General features: G+C 36.8%; 1 protein-coding gene across 1 annotated transcript in view; it reads right to left on the bottom strand.

Moving 5' to 3' along the window:
• The window catches only part of LOC106667355, a 32,988-nt gene that overhangs the window by 5,770 nt on the left and 2,625 nt on the right, over positions 1–24,593 (bottom strand). Inside the window, exon 2 of the mRNA XM_014395248.2 lies at positions 11,666–12,585. Within this exon, the coding sequence (XP_014250734.1) occupies positions 11,666–12,563 (898 nt within the window). The 5' untranslated portion in view covers positions 12,564–12,585. The remainder of the gene's footprint in view (positions 1–11,665; positions 12,586–24,593) is intronic.

The raw sequence follows: 24,593 nt of genomic DNA, 5'->3' as shown, positions 1-24,593 counted from the left end.
CCCCTAATGTGGCGCGTATGCCACCATTTGCTTTAATTATGGCGAAAATGTCAATTTACTAATATTTTCAAAGATATATGCTGGATACGATTGTTTTCAGTAATCAAAAAATATTTTAATATTATAAATCGTATATAGCTTTTGTTGAATGCCAGGTTGTAATCTCAGCTATGCGCATTGACGCCATGACACGTGCAGGTTATAACCAGACAGAACCTTCGTGTTGAATAACCCCTTCTCACGCTCTGTGACGTCATTACAAGATAAAATGGCGGGAAAACTCATGACAACATTTTACCAAATAGTTATTTTTGATTTACGTAACCTATTATGTTGTTTACAATGTTCTTGCTCACAGACTATAACCTTCGTAGTGACGTGTAGTAACTTGATAAAAAACGCTAGTTATATCAAGGCGCAAACCTCTCGGCTATGATCGCCCATAAATTATATATATTGTGGCGTCTTTATTCCTAGCATAGAACCCATGACATCAAAGTTAATTTAAAGAATACATGTATGTTCAACATGATTATTTCCTGGCCTCAAAAAATGATAAAAAATAATTATAAATTGTAACTTTTGACCGCTAGGTTATATTCTCGTCGGGTAATAACCTTGTGGTCGCGTTCGTGTTGTAACCTTCCAGTACAGGATGACGTCATTTCACGCAACTAAAAACTCCCTTTGGTTTTCCAACGAACAAAATATTTTAGCCATGATACATTTTTTATTAAAAAAATAAAAATAAAATAAAATACAGGCTTGCCTATTTTTTGACAAGATCTGGTTAGATCCCAACCCGACCTATTTCAAACCTGAGCGCTTGAATTTTTTTTTGTCCAAAGAAATCCACTTTTGGTCGAAAACCATAATTTTTGATGAAAAAATTGGTTCGTATATTCTGGATAGAGTTTTAACTTTTGAACGAATTTTTGGACAAGTGGCAAAATCCAGTATTGATTGAAAAAAAGTTACATCTTTTATGAAGGCTTTAAAGTTTTTCTGAATTTCATGTAATTTCTTTTTGAACGAGCTTTTGGCCAGAAAAGACCACCTCATGCCACCAACTTCTGAAATCCATTTTTGGACAGACCGAACTCATTCGCCTACCTTGAAATGGTTCGGTTTGTCCACAACCACCCTAAATCGGAACAGTCGGATTTTGGATGGGATTGCCGATTGGTCTTTGCTCTTTTTGTGGACGGAGCTATCTTCTTTTGACTTTTCAGATAAAACTTGACCCTTAATCTGTTGAAATTGTAACTGTTTTCCCAACCGAATTTTTAGTTTTTGACTTTTTTCCCTATTACGCCACCCAAAAGAGGGATGACTGGCTCATTTTTAGTCGGTGCTAGTAAAATAAGTTTTGATAGACTTTACTTACTCCATGTCGTCCGGGTGGGGAAGGATATCGCCTCGGCCGCCGTCCGAATACTAAAGCGTACCACATAAACCGAGCTATTGAACTTTTGTCAACGGGCGTAGGCCCCACTCCTGGAATTCTCCAGAGGCACGGTTAACCCGCGAAGACTCTGGGGGGGAGGGGTGGTGGAAAGAAATGGAAAAAACACATTTTTCCTACCCACGTACGCACGCGACTCGTAAGCTCGACTTTCCGACGACTTTTCCCACGTCCGGGGATGAGCTGAGGGACTCCCTCGAGATTTAATGATCGGACGGGGAACGATTCCCACCCGTAAACGGTCCGGGACCCGTTGGATGTACCGCTCGCTCCAAAAAAACACAATTCGAATAATAGAATAATTTTCACTTAATTAAAATGAAATAATTACAGATGGGGACATTTGTAGGCTCGACATAAACTCCACGCAATCAAACCGTGACGTCATTGAAAAAATGTCGGCCAAGAGAAAATTATAACCTTCCAATGGTCTATAACGTCACATTTAGAAAAGTGAAGGCGCCTTATGAACAACCTCACTAAAAATAACGGGACGTCATGGTGGTTATAGGTTAAAGGCACGTAATAACCTTCCAATAGGGTGTGACGTCAAATTAAAAAAAAAAGATGGCGCCTGATAAACAGCCTCCATAAAACACACCGGTGAAGTCATTGCAATTACAGTTTACAGACTCATAACATATAACACTATGAAGTAATATTACAATAAAAGATAAAAAAGATGGCGGCCAGATTAAAAAAAACACCCTAAAGATAAATCGGGGACGTCATCAGAATTATAGGTTACATACATATCATAACCAAGACAGTGACGACATATTACAAAATAATGAGGCATATTAAAAAACTTCTAAAACAAGCCGGTGACGTCAACAGAATTATAGGTTATAGACACATAATAACCATTGCAATGACGCCATATAAAAAAAACCCTGCGACGTCGTCAGAATTATAGGTTACAGACACATAATAACCAACGCTATGTAATGTTATAAAAAAAACAACAAAAAGATGGCACCAGATAAAAAAAAAACTCCCAAAACAAACCAGTGATCTGAATTATAGATTACAGACGCATAATAACTAACGCTGTGACGTCATATTACAGAAAAGTGAAAATAAATGGCGCCTCATAACCTCACTAAAATTAACCTGTGACATCATCGCATTTTGTAGGTTACAGGTACAGAATAACCAGCCTGTGACGTCATATTACAAAAAAGGATGACTCCTGTTTAAAAAAAAACAAATTCCAGCTATGACGTCTTCGCGATTATTGGTTACATACACATAATAACCAACGCAGTGACGGCATATATTTAAAAAAAAATTGGCGCCTGATTAAAAAAGCCACAAAACAACACACCGTAATGTCGTAGCTCGGATAGGTAAAGGCATTATAATATACAAGCGGAGGCGTAGTATTATAAAAAACGATGGCGTCTGGTAAACGACTTCACTAAAACACTAGTGAGGTCATTATAATTGAGCCTACGGTCTCATAATGCAATTCCAACTATTTGTGACGTCATCGTTTAAAACCATGGCGTTCAAACAGGAAAAGTCCACAAGGGTATATCCCACAAATCGTGACATCATCAATTTCAAATATATGATCCGTCTACGAACGTTATTACATACTGTGGCGTCATCTTAATCGAGAAAAATTTATGACGTCACAATTTGTTCTTGCAGTTCGGATAATGCCCGTGCGAAATCTTCAAGATAGAACTGTAACTTCAAAACGCGTTCTACGAAGTCAAGCCGTGATCCCGAATGATTCACATAACTTGAACCGACGTCTTTAGACAGACCTTATTAATATTTCCCTATTTCAATTTATAACCGTGCGGTAACCTCCCCCTGTCCCTGAGCCCCTTTTGGCGAAGTAATAGCCGCCATACTTTATAAAGGTACAGTAACCTTCAGTTGCACAATCACTTCGTTATAAAAACCTTCCTGCTGGGTAATCAACCTGTACGTACTATCAGAGCTCTTTGGAATTTAATGTCCGAACTTGATCGTTAAGTCCCTTAAAAAAAGAAGCTTTTACCTTACCCAGACGGCAAATTTATCCGTTCCACACAATCAGCCTTGAATCTGAAGCATTCCTTCCTTTTAGAAAAGTCAAAGCAAAATTTAACAAACCCATTCTTGGAGGTTACGTACTGGTTACCTGCTCAGTACTCATCTGGTGTGTTTATTTACCGGTCGGAGGAAATTTGTCTCTCCGATGATGAACAAAAAAGCGCGGAGAAATTTTTCTAACTGGAATGTTGAAATAACCTGTCTTATAAACTCATAACCTATTGCAGATAGCAGGGGGGAAGGTTAGGCGTTTATATTTCACCGAGGTTAACCATTTTGAACCTTTGCGCATAACTTATTTGTGTGTGGGTAGGCTAAAACTTTGTTTTTAGAAGTTATATAAAAAAAACTTCCATGCAATTATAATGTAATAATATAACACAAAATATAGGATATACAATATAACCTTCCATTCAATTTTACATAAATCCTAACCTTCAAAATCCAATATACTGAATAGGTTGCAATAACCTTCATGCACGACTATGTACACCGGGTGTGCTGTGATATAAACCTCCACAAGACTAGACGTCAATAGAACCTACCTATTAAGTCAAATACATAACGTTAGAACAAAGCTGAACATACCAGGTTGGTTATATAATATAACCTTCCACACTTTAATCACTTTTACTGTCACTTTACAGCTAAATTTGCGGCATAACTAGGTGTACGGCGCAAGGTTCAAAAACTATTAATATACCGTGGAAGGTTGTGAGCAGGTTATGACATCACCTTTTTTATAACAAGTACATAACCACCGAAGTATAGTTCGTGATTAGAAAAATGCTTTTTATCTAAGTTTAAATCGGGCTTATATAACCTCATATTTAGCGAGACATCAAGCGGGTTATTACATAACCTTCGCCTAAATCTTCGGTTAAGTTATAACATGATTAACACAAATTCCCGTACAGGATGACGTCATTTCACGCCAATATGTCGGACGTTCAAAAACTCCCTTTTTTTCGAACGACCGAAATTCAATTTTGGACAAATTTCACTTTATTTTTTTTTAAAAACTTTTGCTACTTTTCAGATCCTCGGGTAGGCTATGACATAACCTTCACCTAAATACCTTAATACTGGGTAGGTTATACCATAACCTCTACTGACGGGATATTGTAACATATAACCTATGTAGGTAGGTTACAAATCTTGATGACCATTGATTTTTGCCAATATAAACCTAGTTAGCTTACAACAATTAAAAGGTGAAGCAGCTTTTTATCATAAGGAGGTTTTTACTGAGTAAGTTTTAATGTAAATTTTTTCCCTATGTGCTCAGTTTGGGCGATTTTTTTCCATAACAACCTTGAGTATGTAATATCCTTTTTTTACGTTGTAATAACATGGTTAGGTAGGTTCCATCATAACCTTCTATTTTCGTGTACTGGGTAGGTTCTAACATAACCTGTACTTTGGTTTTAATATACCATATATTATACGACCTACATTGGTAGGTTGCAAATTTTTTTAAAATATGACCATTGACTTCTGTCACTTTTTAAGATACGAGGGGTAGGTTATGACATAACCTTCCTCTAAACACTCGTACACTGGGTAGGTTATAAATAACCTTCGTCGTATATCTTTATATTGAAAGGTACAACAAATTGTTTAAATATGTCCACGAATTCTGTTACTTTTTCAAAACTTACTGGTAGGTAACGGCATAACCTTCGCCCAAAATAACTCGTATATTGGGTAGGTTGTAATATAAACTTATAGCATGATGTAAATATGGGAAGGTTACAAAACATATTCCACACAAAGCCATCGAGTTTTGCCTCGTTTTGAGATGCTCGCGTACGTTTTAGCATAACATTCGTATAAATACTCGAAATCGGATAGTATAACCTTTTTTCCCTAAGACCTCGGCTTCGGCGATTTTTCCACACTAACCTTTGAATATCTAACATAACCTCCTTTTTTTCGCTCAATGTCGTCTTCTAGCCTACCATTGAGGGAAGGTTATGTTCTTGGCATTCTTTCTACACGCCAATCGCAATTTTAAAAAAACTTTTGACGTTTCCTTTTCTCTCTTTTTTTAAATGACGCTAATTGGGACTCGAAGAGGTTCTCAAGACCGACGGCTTTTCCGCTTCCTACCATTGTCCAAGGCAAAGAGGCGGAACGAAGCGGATCCCACATTTCGCAGGTGTATAATTTCAGTTTCGTCCCGTTTCTTTTCGAATCTGCAACTATGAAAAATTTTAACAATTTTTTTGCCCACAAGCCATAAAAATTAATTATTAAAAAATTAAGTGATTTCTTAATAAACATTAATAACTTTTTTTTTAATTTTTGATGCTTAGCTAAAACGAGATGCATATTTAATTTTAATCCATTTACTTGTTCAATATTTAAAAAAAGTTAATTATATTACCACAAGGTAATAAAAATAGGGATTTAATTTAATTAATGAATAATTAATATCAAAAAATAAACCATATTGTTTTATGACAAATATCGCATTTAAATTTGGTTTGTCCCCCTGAGTGAACAATCCCCCTTATAACGGTTCAGATAGGTTCCGCCAGATGCGCTCAAATCTATAAGCCCCAAGGAAGATGCCTTTTGTCAGTTTGTGAAAATACCGCCCGAGGGCGCCACGTCATTTTGTTTGTCTATTCCGCAGTTGTGGTAAATATGCCGAAAGTAGGTCAATTTTTTTTTAACGCGATAGATGGAAAAGAAGTCAGGTTATGAATATAGCTCGTTGAAAACTCCTCACTTTTGGATCAAAGGAGGTTACAGATTTTTATAGTCGTAGTATGTTCAACCCTCACATTTGTTGAAGCGAGGAAGGTTTTAATACATATAAATAATATGGTTTATAGTAGTTATATGTCGAGGCTTCATGCCCGATCAAACCTGGGAGGTTACAAACGTTTATAGTTGTTGTATGTTCAATTCTCACATATGGTCAAGCGAGGAAGGTTACATGCGTCATGTAGTTGAAATTTGTCAAGGCTTCATGCCTGACCAAATGTGAGAGGTTATGAATGTTTATAGTAGCTGTATGGTCAAACTTAACGTTTGATCAAGTGAAGAAGGTTACAGTTATGGTGGTTAAATGTTGAAGTACATGTCGATGTAAGTAAGGTTAAAAATGTTTACTATTTATACATTTCAAACGCCTTATACAAGGAAAGTTGGTTATGATTGCTTATAATAATCAGTTATCTTGATACCTAGATTTTTCATGGGTCAATTGTTTACAAATGAGAAGTATAAATTAATCACCGATTTATAGGAAAATTTATGACAGGAAAAGTGATATCCTTCCATATAAATCATAGGCAACGTTGGTAGGTGATAATGTAATTTTACGTGCAAATTATCGTTAGGTAGGTTACAATATAACCATTGAGACAGATTTAATAGGTTATGATGTAACATTACCTACAAAATGTCTTAGGTAGGTTGCAACATATGCAATTGATAAAAGAATGAAGATACTAGAAATGTTATAACATAACCTGCCAGTCCAACGTATAACCGGGTAGGTTACAATGAATAACCTTTAAAAAAGTAAAAGTTTATAACCTTAAAAGATTACTTTATTCGGTTTGTAATGTAGAAAAAGAGAATCAAAGAAGAAAGATTACAGTTGTTCCTAATGTAAGGTTAGTCTGTGTGACGGTCAAAAGCTGAATTATTCACTATTTGAATATGTACATAATTTTTCTTGTTTATACACAGCATTTTCCGCGTCGGAAGGCAATTTGGTTGCAATGGAAAGCTATAGCTAGCTACCTGTTAGAGTGAGCGTAGTGCGAATCACGATTTTCATTTCGTTCCAACTCCAATTTTTTTTTTAATTCGACCATACAATAACTTCGCCTCTTAGGACAGGATTTACAGGTTTTGGAATTTAAAAATAAATTACGTTGACGACATGATTCCAACGGTTCGGCCGAATTCCGCCAGAAGGCGTTGAATTCTTTCCTTTCTATCTCCCTGAACATATTTTTTAATCCTCTCTAATTTCTGACGTCACAGATGTTTCAGATAGATTTCATAACCGTGACGTCATAATCGTTGGGGAGTTTTTAAAAATTGAAAATCGGTGAATTGCTGGACCTGTTGTGTTTAGCTATTTTTGAATCTTCTAATTTTATTTTTATTGCACTGTTCGAGTGCCTGATTTTGTCGTTTTTTCCTCTTTGTGTCTCTCATTGGCTAATTTCCATACGGTCCGGTGACACGTCAAAATGACGTCGGGACGCAATCTGCTTCCGACCCAGTTTCGGGTATTGTACTGGGTGGATCGATCCTCTGCCGTCTTACACCTGCCGTTTGTTTCACTTGAATAATGAGAGGAGAGATGTCATGATGACATAAGTTGGCCATGACACAGCGAGATAGAAACCGCTGGAAAACTTGAGACGGGAGGGCCGAAACAAAGCGATCTGTTAAAAAAATATCAATGACGTCACGCGAGAAAAAGAGGATTAAGGATAAGTCGTGACGTCAAAGAGGGAGAACTGGTTAAATAAACTGTATGGGAAAAGGTTCAGATTTGCAATTTTAAACTAAATTCGCTGAAGTAAAAATCTTTTCATTAATATCTATGACGTCATAGTAGTGAAGAAATCCCAACAATTGTGACGTCACAGAAAAGCAAATTTGTTTAACTGGTTGATTAATCTATTATTTTGCAATTAAAAAAATAAAATAAAATAAAATAACCATGATTATTAACAAACCAATGAAATAAAAAAATCGAAAAAAAATCAATTATATCACACAGTATTTTGATGGCTGCTGGTTAACCTGGTCGAAAAAGTATGTGATCTCAATACAATCAATGGTTTGAGCTAAACCATTTACAAGTTTATTTTACATTTATTAGAAAAAAAAAACACGGATTTTTAAAATATCGATAACGCCAAAATCTGATAGACTTTGGAAAACAGTGGCTTTAAAAAATAAATAAATTAATTAAAAATAAATAAAAATTAAAAAAAACACTTCACGATATATTTCTATAATGCCTCATCGCAATGACGTCATACGCGGAGAGGGGAAAATCCTCATGGTCGTAAAAACGTGACGACACAAACGGGGAATCAATGGACTTAATCCTTTTCCTAATCCTACGACGACATTAATTGCGAATCGTTTAAAAAAAAAACTTTAATATATTATGTTGAACAATTACCCAACCTGTGACGTGTTATCGGTTGGTAATTTTTTAAATAAGGGTTGGTATTTTTTTCTTGTTTCCCCCAATCCGATCTTTCACAGAATAATTCCTACAATTCGAATTCATCTGCTTTATTACTCTCTTATGTCTGACGTCTCAGTTTGTTCAAGATTTCAAATTGTGGCGTCATGATAATGATAGTTCGCCATAGATGTGGAATTTAAAATCACGGTAGGGGAGTAAATCGGTTAATTGATGAACCAGATTATGTTTTGAATTTTCCTAACGGTTCTAACTTTATTCGTATCGCACTTTTTGACCTCATAATCGTTTGCATCGAACTTTTTGTCCTCATGATCGTTAAATTGATTAATAATTTTATAAATTTTGACTAAACCGTGGTTTTTTAAATAGTTCTTTTGTACCCTTTTCATGTATGATTTACTGTGACTGGCTTTCAATTTGCATTCACCCCGTCCTATTTTTTACTCAATAAAACAAAACCCCCCTCCTTGTATATTATATCGCAACCCCCCTCCCCCCACCAAGACTTTCTTCAATTCCACAATCCGGGAGGGTGGGTTTTAAGCGGATTAAAACCACCCTCCCAGGTCTGTAGTGAAAACAGCATAACGAGGGGGGTTGGATTTAAATTTTGTTTGTGTTCCTGTGGGGGTGTAAATGAAATGGCGGGGGGTGGTTGCGCAAGTTCCGTGGTGTCGGGGGCGCAGGCGTTGGTGCAGTTCATTCAAGGGCAGCTTGAACCGGAGACACGTGCCGTGAAAGAAAATTTTCACCTTAAACAAAAAATTTATTGTAAAAAAAGTTGAAGACTAAATTTTTTAAAATTCACTTTCAAAGGTTTTTAATATATAAATTGCACTTATTCAATTAGCACAATTAGATTTTGAAAAGAGCGTTTCTTAAAGAAAAAAAGCATTCTTTTTCAACAATGATTTTCCTAGAAAAAATTCAGCTTTGTTAAAAAATAAAAACCGAAAAGGAACAAAATTTTAGCCTGTTTCTTGCCAAGATTTGTTTTTGGAAAGATTTTTTGTTAATATTCCATGGAAGAAAGCCATTTCCAGGAAGATTCCCATCCTTTACGATTTTTTCTCGGAAATCTTTTTTTTCTGCTATTTTTGGGAACAAATAAAACTTAATTTTTCCCTAAGATTTCCCTAGAAAAATTACATAGATTTCTAAGAAAAAATAAATAAGTGATAACAGTAACTTAGTCGTGTTTGTCTGTTAACAGGAAGATTCCATACTTCACGATTTTTTCTCGGAAATCTTTTTTTTCTGTTGTATTTAGACACAAATCAAGCTTCAATTGCCGAAAGATTTTCCTAGAAAAACTGGTTTCTTAGAAATAAAATCACCGACTTGAAGTAAGCTCGTACAGTTGTTTACAGGAAGATTCCCATCCTGTACGATTTCTTTCTAAGAAATCTTTGTTTTTCTGTCGTTTATAAAAATATAATAATATATAAAATATAAAATATAAATATAAAAATAAAAAATGTTGAACCTGGCTGCTGTTTCCAGGAATAATTACCATACTGTAGTATTTTTTCTCTATAGTATTTTATTATATGTTTTTCTGAGAACAAATCATGTTTCATTTTACTAAAAATTGCTTTATAAATAGCCCTCTGGTTTCTTCTCTTCTTACTTAAAAAAATAAGCTGTTTCCAGGAAGATCAAAATGTTGTAAGACTTCCACGATAAATTTTTTTTCTGAAGATTTTTTTAGAAATACATCTCTGTTTTCTAAGAAAAAAAGCAAATATAAAAAATGTTGAACCTGGCTGCTGTTTCCAGGAATAAACCATACTGTAGTATTTTTTCTCTATAGTATTTTTAATCTGTTTTTCCGAGAACAATTCATGTTTTATTTTACTAAAAATTGCTTTATAAATAGCCCTCTGGTTTCTTGTCTTCTGACTTACAAAAAATAAACTGTTTCCAGGAAGATCGTAATGTTGTAAGACCTTCACGGTAAATCTTCATTCTCTATTATTTCCGAGAACAAATCTATAGTTTCTTTTTTCTGAAGATTTTCCTAGAAATACATCTCTGTTTTCTAAGAAAAAAAATGTTGAGCCTAGCTGCTGTTTCCAGGAATAATTTCCATACTGTAGGATTTTTCACGATAATATTTTTTATCTGTTTTTCCGAGAACAAATCATATTTCATTTTACTAACAATTGCTTTATAAATAGCCTTCTGTTTTCTTCTGTTTCGATTTTAAAATATTAAGCTGTTTCCAGGAAGATCGTAATGTTGTAACACTTTCACGTCAAATCTTCATTCGCGGTTATTTCCGAGAACAAATCGTGTTTCTTTTTTCAATAGACTTTCCTAGAAAAAACCGTCTGCTTTCTAATAAATAAAAAAAGTACAAAGACCGAGTTTGGTTGTTTCCAGAAAGATTCCCGTCTTACAGGATTTTTTCTCGGAAATCTTTTTTCCTCTATTATTTCCGAGAACAAATCATTTTTCTTTTTTTCAGTAGACTTTCCTAGAAAAAACTGCCTGCTTTTTAATTTAAAAAAAATATATATATGTACACAGACAGGGGTCTGGTTGTTTCCAGGAAGATTCCCATCTTGCAGGATTTTTTCTCGGAAATCTTTTTTTCCTCTGTTTTTTCAGAGAAGAAATTTTTATTTTCCAAAATATTTCCCGAAAAATATCCCTGTGCTTTCTAGAAATAAAATATATGCAAAGACTCTCTTCTGTACGATTTTTTCTTGGAAATTTTTCTTCTTCGTTAACTTTGGGTCGAGTTTTTGTGGATTTTTTTTGGGTCATTGGGTCGTCGGTTTGAAGGTTGGTTTTTCTTCCCCCCCCCAAGAAGACCCAATATGGCCGTCTTTGAAAAAGAAAAGAAAAGAAGGACTGTGTTGTAAGGGTACTTCTTTAACAAGTAGCCCAATTTATGATATTTTTTTCTTGTGGGTTCGAGTGGTAAACTGGGTTTTTGGGTTTACCTGGGGAGGTCCTGTGTATGCAGTAGTCCTTGTATCCATCCGGAGGGCTCAGGGTTAGCTGGTCGACGAATTCCACAGGAGGATCGAAAGGGGTTAGGTCTAGGGCTTGTAACTCTTCCTCGTCGTCGTCCTCGGCGTAGCAGTAGTCGCCGCCCCCGCACTCGCACCCTCCGCCCCCGCATTCTTCCCTTATGAGTATGACGTAGTCAGCGTCGAAGAACTTGTTGAGCGACTCGTCGAACTGTACTTTGTGCTTCTTCCTCTTCTTGGACGAAGCCCTCTTGAGGGCGGATTTGATCTTGGAGTCTGGCTCGTGCTTCATGGAGCCGCCCCCGGTCAAGACTGAGCTGTTATTGATCAGAGTGGGCGGCCGGGGGCGCAACTCGTACCCGCTCTGCGCCGACCCGCTCCATTTCGAATCTTTGAGCCTCACGCCGATCTCCTTCTCGAAGACGAGCTGGTTCTCGTAGTCCTCATCGTCTTTGGACCCTTTCACCCTCTTGTACTCGTGGTAGCTGACGATCCTGCCCCTCTCACCCTTCTCCTTCGCCTTCCTCGCTTCCTCCTCGCACATCTGCTCCAGCATTTCGAAAGTCTCCAATTCGGTCTTTTCGACGTCCGAATCGTTGCCGGAGTCTTCATCTTCCAAGTCCTCCTCTTCCTCTTCGATCGTCTGGAGGTAGTTCCAACCGGGAACTTCTTCGTACTCTTCGCAGTCCTCGAAGTCCTCCTCCTCTTCCATGGCGTCTTCCTCTTCCGAGTCTTTCCCGCTGTCGCTCGACTCCTTCTTCCTAGACAGGATTTTGCCCTCTTTTTCGCACCTTGGGCTCAGAGAGGAGTCTGTGGCGTCCGACTCGGCCCCCGGCTCGGGGCAGACGTCCGGGAGGACGGACCGCATCCTGCCAGGTTCAAGCTTTCATCTGGAACAAAAAAGGAACGAACGGTTACAAAACAACAACCGCAAAACGACATGCTAAATGTCTAATCCCATACCCCCACAATCGATAGACAAATTTACAAAGTTTCAAATGACCCCTCAAAGACTCATACAAAAGACTCAAACTGCAGGCATACCAGAAAATCCCATGGTATAACTTACCACTAGACACCTTTACAAGGTGTACCGGAATTCAAATTACTCTTCAAACTGTCTCATACCAAAGACCCAAAACCGCAGGGATACCAGATATCCCCATGGTATGACTCAGTCATAACACCTCATGGTATGAAGAATCAATAGGCAACTTTACAAGGTATACTTGATTTCAAATTGTTCTTCAAACTGACTTATACCAAGGACCCAAAACTGCAGGCATACCAGAAAACCCAATGGTTTGACTCAGTCATAACACCCCCCTTGCATGAAGTCTCAGTAGGCGACTTTACAAGATATACCGGATTTCAAATTGCTCTTTAAACTGACTCATACCAAAGACCCAAAACTGCGGGCATACCAGAAAATCCCATGGTATGACTTAATCATAACCCCCCATGGTAGAAGTATCAATAGGCAACTTTACAAGGTATACTTGCTCTTCAAACTGACTCATACCAAAGACCCAAAATTGCGGGCATACCAGAAAATCCCATGGTATGACTTAATCATAACACCCCATGGTAGAAGTATGAATAGGCAACTTTACAAAGTATACTTGCTCTTTAAACCGACTCATACCAAAGACCCAAAACTGCGGGCATACCAGAAAATCCCATGGTATGACTTAATCATAACACCCCATGGTAGAAGTATGAATAGGCAACTTTACGAGGTATACTTGCTCTTCAAACTGACTCATACCAAAGACCCAAAACTGCGGGCATACTTGAAAATCCCATGCTATCATCCTATCTGGCATAAAATAGCCGTTCAGCCCGATCTCAAGTCGAGGCATTTACACATGGTATATGCCATGTGGTTCTTAAAACCATCTCACTTCAAGCAGCCAAAATTACAGTCATACCAAAAATTCCCATGGTATCAATCGATCTGGCACCAACCCAATACCAAGTGACTCTCCTCATTATAACTACCCTCCCAATCCTCCATAAACCGCCTTTTAGTCCGGACAAACGGATGTTTTCAACCAAATTGTGGTATGATTTGAAATTTATTGAGGTTTTTATATTATGAATGAATTCAATTCAACCCCTGATGGGTGATCAAGGTGGTACTGGTGATATAAGACGTTTCTCCTTCAAAATAATAACAATTAAAAAAGTCAAATTTATTCTTTTTAATCAATAAATTGAGTCCACCAATAGACAGTCGATTGATCCAGTGTATCAATCATCTCTTGAGTGATTCGGGTTCATCACTACAAACCTGACCCGGAAAAAAACTCGAAAAAATGGCGAGGATAAAAAGACACCCTGAGTTTACCCTCTATCAATCAGGTTCAAAATCAAACATGAATTAATTGATGAAGGTTTACTTTTAAGAAATTAATCAAACGAGTTCAGCTTAGGCTAGGTTTCCTTCTGCTACACCTATTCATACCAATGTACAATGGCAGCTTTATCAATCATAAAGCGTTTACACCATCATCGATCGAGCAGATCAATCACATGTTGGTCGGTCAAGTTTCAAGACAAACTCACTCACTGTACGAAGTGGAGGTTAGGTTTGTAACCTTTTACAACCTCCATCAATCAAAATAAAAAAAATCAATCATGAACTGATTGATGAAGGTTTACTTTTAAGAAATTAATCAAACGAGTTCAGCTTTGGCTAGGTTTCCTTCTGCTACACCTATTAATACTGCTGTACAATGGCAGCTTTATCAATCATAAAGCGTTTGCGCCATCATCGATCGAGCTGATCAATCACATGTTGGTCGGTCAAGCTTCAAGACAAACTTACTCATTGTATGAAGTTGAGGTTAGGTTTGTAACCTTTTACAACCTCCATCAATCAAAATAAAAAATCAATCATGAATTGATTGATGAAGGTTTACTTTTAAGAAACTAATCAAATGAGTTCAGCTTAGGCTACGTTTCCCTCTGCTACACCTATTAATATGGCTATACAATGGCAACTTTATCAATCATAAATGGTTTGCGCCATCATCGATCGAGCTGATCAATCACATGTTGGTCGCAAACTCACCCACTGTATGAAGTGGAGGTTAGGTTGGTAAGGTTTTACAACCTCCATCAATCAGGCTAAATCAATCATAAATTGATTGATGAAGGTTTACTTTTAAGAAACTAATCAAACGAGTTCAGCTTTGGCTAGGTTTCCTTCTGCTACACCTATTCATACCAATGTACAATGGCAGCTTTATCAATCATAAAGCGTTTACACCTCGATCGAGGTGATCAATCACATGTTGGTCGGTGAAGTTTCAAGACAAACTCACTCACTGTATGAAGTGGAGGTTAGGTTGGTAAGGTTTTACAACCTCCATCAATCCAAATAAAAAATCAATCATGAATTGAATGATGAAGGCTTACGTTAAGCTTAGGCGAGGTTATAACAATAAAATGAATAAATATGGCCTAATATATTACAACGAATTTGGATATTCAACCACCATCAATCCATCTCCGATATCAATCTTCAATTGATTGATGAGAGATTTTCATTAAAAGAAAAACAGCATACGACTAAAATTGAACTGTTAAGGAAGAACCCGGGTTTTTAATAATCCTAAACTGTGTAGGCTAATCAATCATCAATCTTTCATTTGATGATTGATAGTGATTAACTTCAGAAAAGGAAACCGAAAACATTGAAGTTCAGCCAAAATAGAGGGCCTATAAGCCGGAGTTTAAACGTCATCAATCAATCATCTGATTGATTGATTGATGTAGGTTTATCTCGGTTAAATCCGCGAAATGAAAGGCCTATTCCAGGTTTCTAAACCGAGGAGATTATCCGAGACGAGACGGCCGATGTATGAAACCCGATCAATCATCAATCACGTTGATAATTGATTAATATAGGCAACTGTTTATAGTTTTTTTTGCCCGCTTACACATAATCCTATTTACCTCCAAAATGGTTACAAAAATTTGATTGAATTCAATTTAATTAATCAATCACGCGATGAGTGATAAAGTCTGTAATTGAAGAAATAAACAAATAGTATAAATAAAGTCAGGATTTGACCAAAATAAAACTCTTACACTTGAGTTCATCAATCATAAATTATATTTTAGCAATCAATTAATCGCCTATTGGTTGATCAAAATAGCACCGGCGGAGAGAGTGGGTAACAGAATAAAAAAAAAAACCCTCAACGGATTACCGATTATCTACCAACCACGACGTATTGTCAATCATTCCAATCAATCATATGATTGAGAGGTTGAACTATGTAAAAATAACAAAAACTACCAAATAGTCCGGAACTTCTAAAATCAAATATTGCGGAATTTTCTAGAACCAAATATTCCGGAACTTCCTGAATCAAATATTCCGGAACTTCTGGAACTAAATATTTCGGACCTTCTAAAACTAAATATTTAGGAACTAAATACCAAATATTCCGGAAATTCTTATAACTAAATAATCTTGAAATTTTATAAGTAAATATTCCTGAATTTCTAAAACTAAAATTTCCGTAACTTCCAAAGACAAATATTCCAGAATTACCAGAACCAAATATTCCGGAACTTCGATAAATAACCAAATATTTCGGAATTTTCTAGAACCAAATATTCCGGGACTTCCAAAATCAAATATTCCGGAACTTCGATAATTAAATATTTCGGAACTTCTAAAACTAAACTAAAACCAATTATTCCGGCACTTCCAAAACTAAATATTTAGGATTTTTTTACCAAATATTCCGGAACTTCTAGAACCAAATATTCCAGAACTTCCAGAACCAAATATTCCAGAACTTCCAGAAGCAAATATTCCAGAACTTCTAAAACTAAATATTCCGTTACTTCCAGAGCCAAATAATCCGTTATTGCTAATACCAAATATTCCGGAACTTCTAGAACCAAATATTCCGTTATTTCTAATGCCAAATATTCCGGAACTTCCAGAACCAAATATTCCGTTATTGCTAATACCAAATATTCCGGAACTTCTAGAACCAAATATTCCGTTATTTCTAATGCCAAATATTCCGGAACTTCCAGAACCAAATATTCCGTTATTTCTAATACCAAATATTCCGGAACTTCTAGAACCAAATATTCCAGAACTTATAAAACTAAATATTCCGTTACTTCCAGAACCACATATTCCGTTATTTCTTATACCAAATATTCCGGTACTTCCAGAACCAAATATTCCGGAAGTTCTAGAACCAAATATTCCAGAACTTCCAGAAGCAAATATTCCAGGACTTCTAGAACCAAATATTCCAGAACTTCCAGAAGCAAATATTCCAGAACTTATAAAACTAAATATACCAAAACTTGTAGAACCAAACATTCCGGAACTTCCAGAACCAAATATTCTGGAACTTTTAGAGTTGATTAGGTACGGAACAACACGATCATAAAACATGGTCCTGTAAATGTTTTCGTTAAAAAAAGCTGATTGAAGTTGACTGAAATCCTGGCCTTGTGGCTATTTTCCAGCTCTGGCACGTCGACATTTTTTTTGTTTGTTTTTTGAAACAAGAACTTTTTCCGTTATAAATTTTTAATAACGTGATGATTTTCCAGTACCAAGTTTCAACTTTGTAACAACCATTCCTGGAACGTTCTAGCAGATTTAGAAATGCAGCGAACCCCGTCTTCTGGGTGATTATAGTGATCCATATTGCGAATTATTGTCCTCCAGCTCTCTTGGATGTTCCAGAACCAATATTTTTTTATAGAAAAATTTTCCAGCCGCGATTTTTCATAATGTGAATTTTTTACCCCGATTTTCGAATATTCAAATTCAACATCGTGACGGCTAGTTCTGGAACTTCCAGGACCCAATATCCTGCAAGCTCTAGAACCAATTTTTTAATAGAGAACTTTTCCATTCCTAATTTTTAATAACGAGAAGTGTTTACCTGGATTTTCCAGTATCCAATTTCAACATTGTAACGGCCAGTTTTGTTTCGTTCCAGCTTTTTTTTTTGCGGCCTGTCACGAGGCTAGCTGAACTTTTATATAAATACGAAAACCCATAATTTGTTGTAACCACAATAGTGAGTCGTTTTATAAATGGAGCATTTCTGGAACTTCCAGCCTAATTGGCCAAATTGTTTTAACTCAAAAAAAGTCAGTTCACAGGTTACTAAGATTCCTATTTTTGTAATCGAAATATTTTTATTACAGATTGATTTTATTAAACATGTAACTTTTTCCATATCGTGCAGTTCTGGAACATCCAGATCGGATCGCTCCGACGATTGAAATTCCAGTTCCAGAACTATGATTGTGCGCCAGGTTTTACATAATAGTTCTCGAACTTCTATGAAATGGAAAGGGCGCTGGAACATTCCAGCAGGCCGTGGAAATGTCACAACCACGGCATAACCTCCCCGGATCTTAGCGACCTTCTTCAGTAAATTCAAGTTTGTAACAGTGATATAACCTCAAGATACGTGTGAGATGATAATAATCTCATAACCTCTGGATGTTTGACATCAACAATTGCGATTTTTTTCCCTATCTACACAAAACGTAGTTTGTTAACCACGGTATAACCTCAAGACCCTATGAGCGTATGTAATGGGAGTGTGCTGACCTAGTAGATGCCTTCGATTTAAATAATAAACCTCCAAGCCGAAATGAATCACGCCTAACGTCGACGTGCGGTATGATAAAAATCTCATAACCGCTGGGTGTTTGATATGAAAAATTGCGATTTTTTTTCATACCTACAGAGAATGTACTTTGATAACCACGGAATAATCTCAAGTTTGTATTACCCTTGCAAGGCGGAAAATAACCTTTTCACTATGTCAACACTGATGTAACCTCTCTCTCTCTAAAGTTATAACACTGACGTAACCTTCGATTTGAATGATGTGACGATTGGTTCATCCCCTCTGACCCTATTAATGAAAACAGTCTTAAACCCGACATAACCTCCAAGCATGATTCTCGGCTAACTATCGACGTGGGTTGATAACAATTTCATAACTTCCGTGCGTTTGTTATCATCCTTCTTGTTTTTACAGTTGTAATTTTACCAAATACTTCTAAACAAAAGTGACGTAACCTTCCGGAAAGTTTACCCTTTCGATCCAAAATAGAAGATTAGGTTGATAACAACACATAACACAAAGCCGTGTGCGCTCTCATTCGTCGTGTAAGCGTACATACCTCGTACATGCTGCTACAAGGAGAAAATAACCTTTTCATCATGTCAACACTGGTGTAATATCACTCACCCTAAAGTTATAACCCTAACGTAACCTTCGGTTAAAACAAATAAAAATGTGACCATTGATCCCCGCCCTCTGACCCTATTAATGGAATAGATCATAACCATGATATAACCACCAAGCCATATTGTGACGATTGATTCATTCCCTCTGACCCTATTAATGATAAGAGTCTTAAACCCGACATAACTTCCAAGCATGATTCTCGGCTAACTATCAACGTGTGCCCTGATAACAATCTCATAACCTCCGTGTGTTCGTTATCATCCTTCATGTTTTCCAAAAACGACTAAACAAAAGTAACATAACCTTCCGGGACGTTTACCCTTTCGGTCCAATAAAGAAGGTTGATAACCACCATATAACCCATTGATCACCACCATATAACCCATTGATAACCACCATATAACCCATTGATAACCACCATATAACCCAAAGACTTGTGCGCTCTTGCGTCTATCGTTCCTCATGTGAACGTACGTACTTATCTCTTAGACGCTACAAGGCGAACATAGCCTTTTCATGATATCAAAACTAATCCTCACTAACTCTAAAGTTATAACCCTAACGTAACCTTCGATTTAAATGATGTTACAATTGATCCACCCTCTCTTACCATATTAATGAAAACAGTTGTAAACTCGACATAACCTCCAAGCCGAATTGCTCACCATCGACGTGTTGGGGTGCTAACAATCTCATAACCTTCAGTAGTTTGTTATCATCCTTCTCTCACACTTCTCTTTTTTCAAAATATGATTAAGCAAAATTTGATACGTAACTCTTCTTAACGGTTCATGTTGATAACCATGACATAACCTCTGTTTCAATTGTTATTTAACCTTCAGAATCGATTTCAAAGAGTAAAACTATTAGCGTCCACACGTGAGGACCGGACGGATTTTCACCGACCTCTTTTTTCCTCGGCCTTTCCACCCCGATTTTCCGCTTGTTCCGCGATGATGACGGTAGGGGGGAAGAGTCCAGGAAGCGTTTCTTCACGCATTGACGGTTTTCGTCGGTATATAGATCGGAAAAACTGACCCACGCACCCGCTCAAATAGAGTGTTGACCACCCGCCGCTTTGTCAGAGCACTGATAAAGATGAATAATTTTTTAGTAAAACGGAATTTTTATATATGATTTTTCTTTTAAATATGGATGAAGCAAATTTGACTAGATCCGCATGAAAAAAAATTTTCTTTTTCTTTTATAAATTTTATGTGTCTTTTTTTATGGAGGGGGTCCGCCAGGTCTCGTTTGTACGCTGGCACCTGGGGATAAAGGAGCTTGGACGTCAGGCTATTGTCTTCTGGCGTTCATGCTCTTCTAATTTACTCCTCTTCCTTTGGTTTTTTTACGTATTCTTCCTTTTTTTTCTCCCTCCCTCATGTTTCCTTTGTGTTCAACGGCCCTCGTCGGGCCTCATGAGGGCTTCCGCCTAGATATCCGTTCACACGAGCCGCGCCGGAAGCTTCGGTCACGCTCTGGCCGTCTTCTCGGCCTCATCGTCGTGGGATTTTCTCCTCGATCCACGATTCTCGGCCCGCCTTCCTTCGACTTTTCACATACTCCGCCTTCGGTCCGAGAGGGAGAGCTTTCACTCCGAGTCTCGACCTGCCATCGGGGTCAAGGACGCCTTCCGACTCTCTCCGATGATCAGCGATGACGCGACATTTTTTTTTTTGCCTTCGACAAAAGAAAAAAACCGACCTTCAGTTTTCAACTAAGGTCGTGATAACAAAAACAAAAAAACAAAAACATGATAACAATAAACGCAACTCTTCTGACACGGGCAAGTAATTAAAATATTCCATGATCGCACGACGATCATAAATCATAGATCGTGAATCATAAATAAAACCTTGAAACATCGCACATCGCTATATTTTCTTTCTCGAGTCCATCGATCATGATCGTGGCTCATCATAATATGTTATAATTATGATCATAAACCGTCATCATGAATTTTTTATATTTTTAATAATCTTAATCATGAGACCAATATGATCATAAACAATCATGATCAACTAACTTAATAGGCTGATCGTAATTTTTTTTTATTTTTAACATGATCATGACTCATATTAATCATAATACAATCATGGCGAAAGAGTTCCATACGATGATCATAAATTACAATGAGGATCGTGGGGTACTATCGGCAAATCACCTATTTCAGTGTAAATTTTTTTTCGATTTTGAGCTATTTTATTTATGCTCATGTGTTCATGACGATCATAAACCGTAATCACGAGGATCGGAGATATCATGGATATCATGATCACGAAATCATAAAAAACAAGAAAGATGTTGAATCTTATCAGGATACATCTCAAATTGTTATGATTTTCCTTCGATCATAATGTCTGATGATTCGATCATAATCATGTGACCATGATGATCTAAATATGTCGTCATAGCCACATGAGACATCATTTTTGATTTTTTACATGATCATGACTCATTTTAACCATAAGACCAAAATGATCATGAACAATCATCGCCAAAGATTACGATGATCATAAATCATAATGAGGATCGTGAGGTACTATCAGCACATCACCGGAACACCCCCGATTTCTGTGTACAGTTTTTTATTTCCTATTTTGAGCTATTTCATTTATGATCATGTGATCATGGAGATCACAAACCTTAATCATGTGGATCGGAGACGATATCTTCTCATGATTTTTTTTAAACAACACGAAAAAAGTTGAATATTACCATTGAAACATCACAAATCGCTAAGATTTTCCTTCTCGAGTTGATCGATCATGATCATGGCTCATCATAATATGTAATAACTTAATAGGCTGATCGTAAATTTATTTTTCAATTCTAACATGATCATTAGTCATTTTAATAATGAGATCAAAATGATCGTGATCAATCGACCAAGAATTTAATAGGATGATCATAGATCATAATGAGGATCGTGGGGTATTACAGCCTTCGGGTGTGAAGTTTTTTTTTTCAATTTTGAGCTATTTCATTCATGATCATGTCTCATCATAATCATAAATTATCATGGCCATATGACATTATTTTTAATTTTTAACGAAGATCATGATTCGTATTAATAATGAGACCGTATTGATCATAATCGTGACCGACGGATTTTTTGATCGCCACAACCCGTTGCATCCCTTATTTCGTTTCTTTCCCTTGTGAATTTGAGGTAAATCGCTTCAGTCCTGATCATGTCTCATCATGATCATGCGATCATAATGATCATAAATAATCATTGTTTTAAAAAACAAAATTTTTTCACACCTTGCTAGAAATTCGTTTTCCTAACAAAAAGACTATATCGGATATCATGATTTTTATATATGACGTCATGATCATTAATCATAGTATCATAGAACGTGTTGTTTTATCGTGCTTTTCCATTCCATATGTGGAAATACCACATAGACAAATCATGCGCCGTTATGATCATGAACAATTTTACACGATCATGACGGTGTGAAAACATGATCGACGAAAAATAAAATCGTTATATTTTCGTATAATTTTTTTTCATGATTGTAATCATTACCCACTATGTTGTTCAAACTGATTATGGACCATCATGATTTGTCGTTATTTGTCAGACAGCCCTCCCCTCATGGTAATCTTTTTTTTTTGTTGCAACCTTCCTACGCTAAAACGCCTTGGGAATCAAAAGAAAGGTACTGAAGACTTTATTCGAGTTCGTAACAGGAGCGTAACCTCCACCAACTAGAATTCGTATATTCTCGAGAGGGTTTTACTTCCAGGCGTTCAATCGCGAAGCAAGTCGTGAATGTATCATTCACATTACCTAAAAAGTTTCGTTTTTGTTCTATAGCATTGACGTAACCTCCCTATATTTTTTAGCGTGAGAAATACTTACGTCAACATCACCTTACCCGGCATAACCTTCAAACCGTGGGGGAAATTGAATGCAGGGAAGCTTGACTAACCTGCCCACCGAGTAGCTAAAGCGCCGTAACCTTTCGCGTTTTTCGTATTTCACAATTTACGGCCCTGCTACATAAAAACAACCTTCACGTAACTTTCTCTCTCTTCCCTGCCCCACTTACCTTACAAAATGTCCTTTGGGGGTAACAATTTCTTAACCTTCGCGTTGTTGAATTTACGATCAAAGAGGCCGTAACGAGGCAACATAACCTGAACTTTTCCGTAGGCTGCTTCGTAAGATTATTAAGGGAAAAAAATTGTTACGAAGAAAATAACCTTGTATAACAATATCATAACCTTTAGTCTCTATATCGGGCTTATTTTGCGATGGCAACACTATAACCTACAGCCGGCTTTATTAAGCAAAACAAAAGAAGGATTTTACACACTTTATACGACCTTAATGTTTTGAGGGAGCGCATTTTTCATTGCAGCTATCAAATTGCGATGAAAGACGCGACTGAAACAGTCATACAACCGCCGCATGTTTCGTTTCCGCCGTATAACAGCGTCGTAACCTCTCTATATTTTATAGGAGAAACTTTTCCCAATGAACATTATAACATAACCTTACCCGGTATAACTTTCAAGCCGCGGGGGAAACTGTAGTAACATTACCTACCCCCGAAGGTTACAGTCGTGTGACCTATTCACATAATGACAATATCATTACTTTATGAACCCTCGTTTCTTAATATTTTCACAGTTTCTTATTCACTGTTAATTCTTTATACACCTCATGAAAGGTTATAGTCGTCGATACTTGTAATATAACAGCGTAATAACCTACTTGAGGTCGCTGTCCTTCAAACTAGCCAAGTTCTTTGCGTTAATTTTAAATGCAACTTTAACATTGAGCCGTATAACCGTGATATAACCTCCTGCAGAACCTTTAAATGGCATTATTAAACCAAATAAAAGTGTAAGCTGCCCATACATTTTCTTAGTGTTCTAGCCTATTACCTTTAGCCAAAAATCTGTTAACAGTATTGAAACTAATTTCTTGGCATTTTCGTATACACCGTCGAAAATAGTTAATCTCTTTGTAATCCGCACTGCATCTTTACACGCTATAACCTTGACTCACCTGATATAGTGTAACCATAACCTAACCTCCTTCAACATTTATTAACATGCTCATTATTTTTCTTAATGTTGTGGGATATTATTTTTCTTTAGCCAATAAGCAAACAGGTTTGAAACCGTCCACTTTTTAGCATTTTAGTTTACCTTGATAAACTTTATAACCGAATAACCACAATATAACCTCATTCTGCATTTTTGGTGTCGCAGTGGCTTATTTAAACCAACGAAAAGAGTAACCTAACAATACATTTCCGTATTTTACTTGACTATTTTGTAGCCTGTCAACAGATTTCAAACCTGTCATATTTAGATAACACGTAACGCCGAACGATGACTAACTAACCTTACAGTCTATAACCACTGACGTAACCTCGACTTTTTTTACGACGTAACAATGGTTTGTTTAAATCGAATATAAACGTCACCAAGTCTTTTTGCTTTCGTATTTGTGGGCTATCGTGGTAATAATCTGTTAACAGGTTAGAAACCTTCCACTTTTGGGATTTTAGTTTTATTTAGATAACAGCCTATAAAATCTCCCTAACTAGTCGTCGATCCAAACCCTAACTAGTATAACCATGACGTAACCTCACGTCGTCCACTGA

The sequence above is a fragment of the Cimex lectularius genome, unplaced genomic scaffold, assembly GCF_000648675.2.
Source record: "Cimex lectularius strain Harlan isolate CLEC.00 unplaced genomic scaffold, Clec_2.1 scaffold10, whole genome shotgun sequence".
Lineage (NCBI taxonomy): Eukaryota > Metazoa > Arthropoda > Insecta > Hemiptera > Cimicidae > Cimex > Cimex lectularius.
The sequence above is the reverse complement of the archived record's forward strand: the minus strand, read 5'-3'. Positions and strand labels throughout refer to the sequence as shown.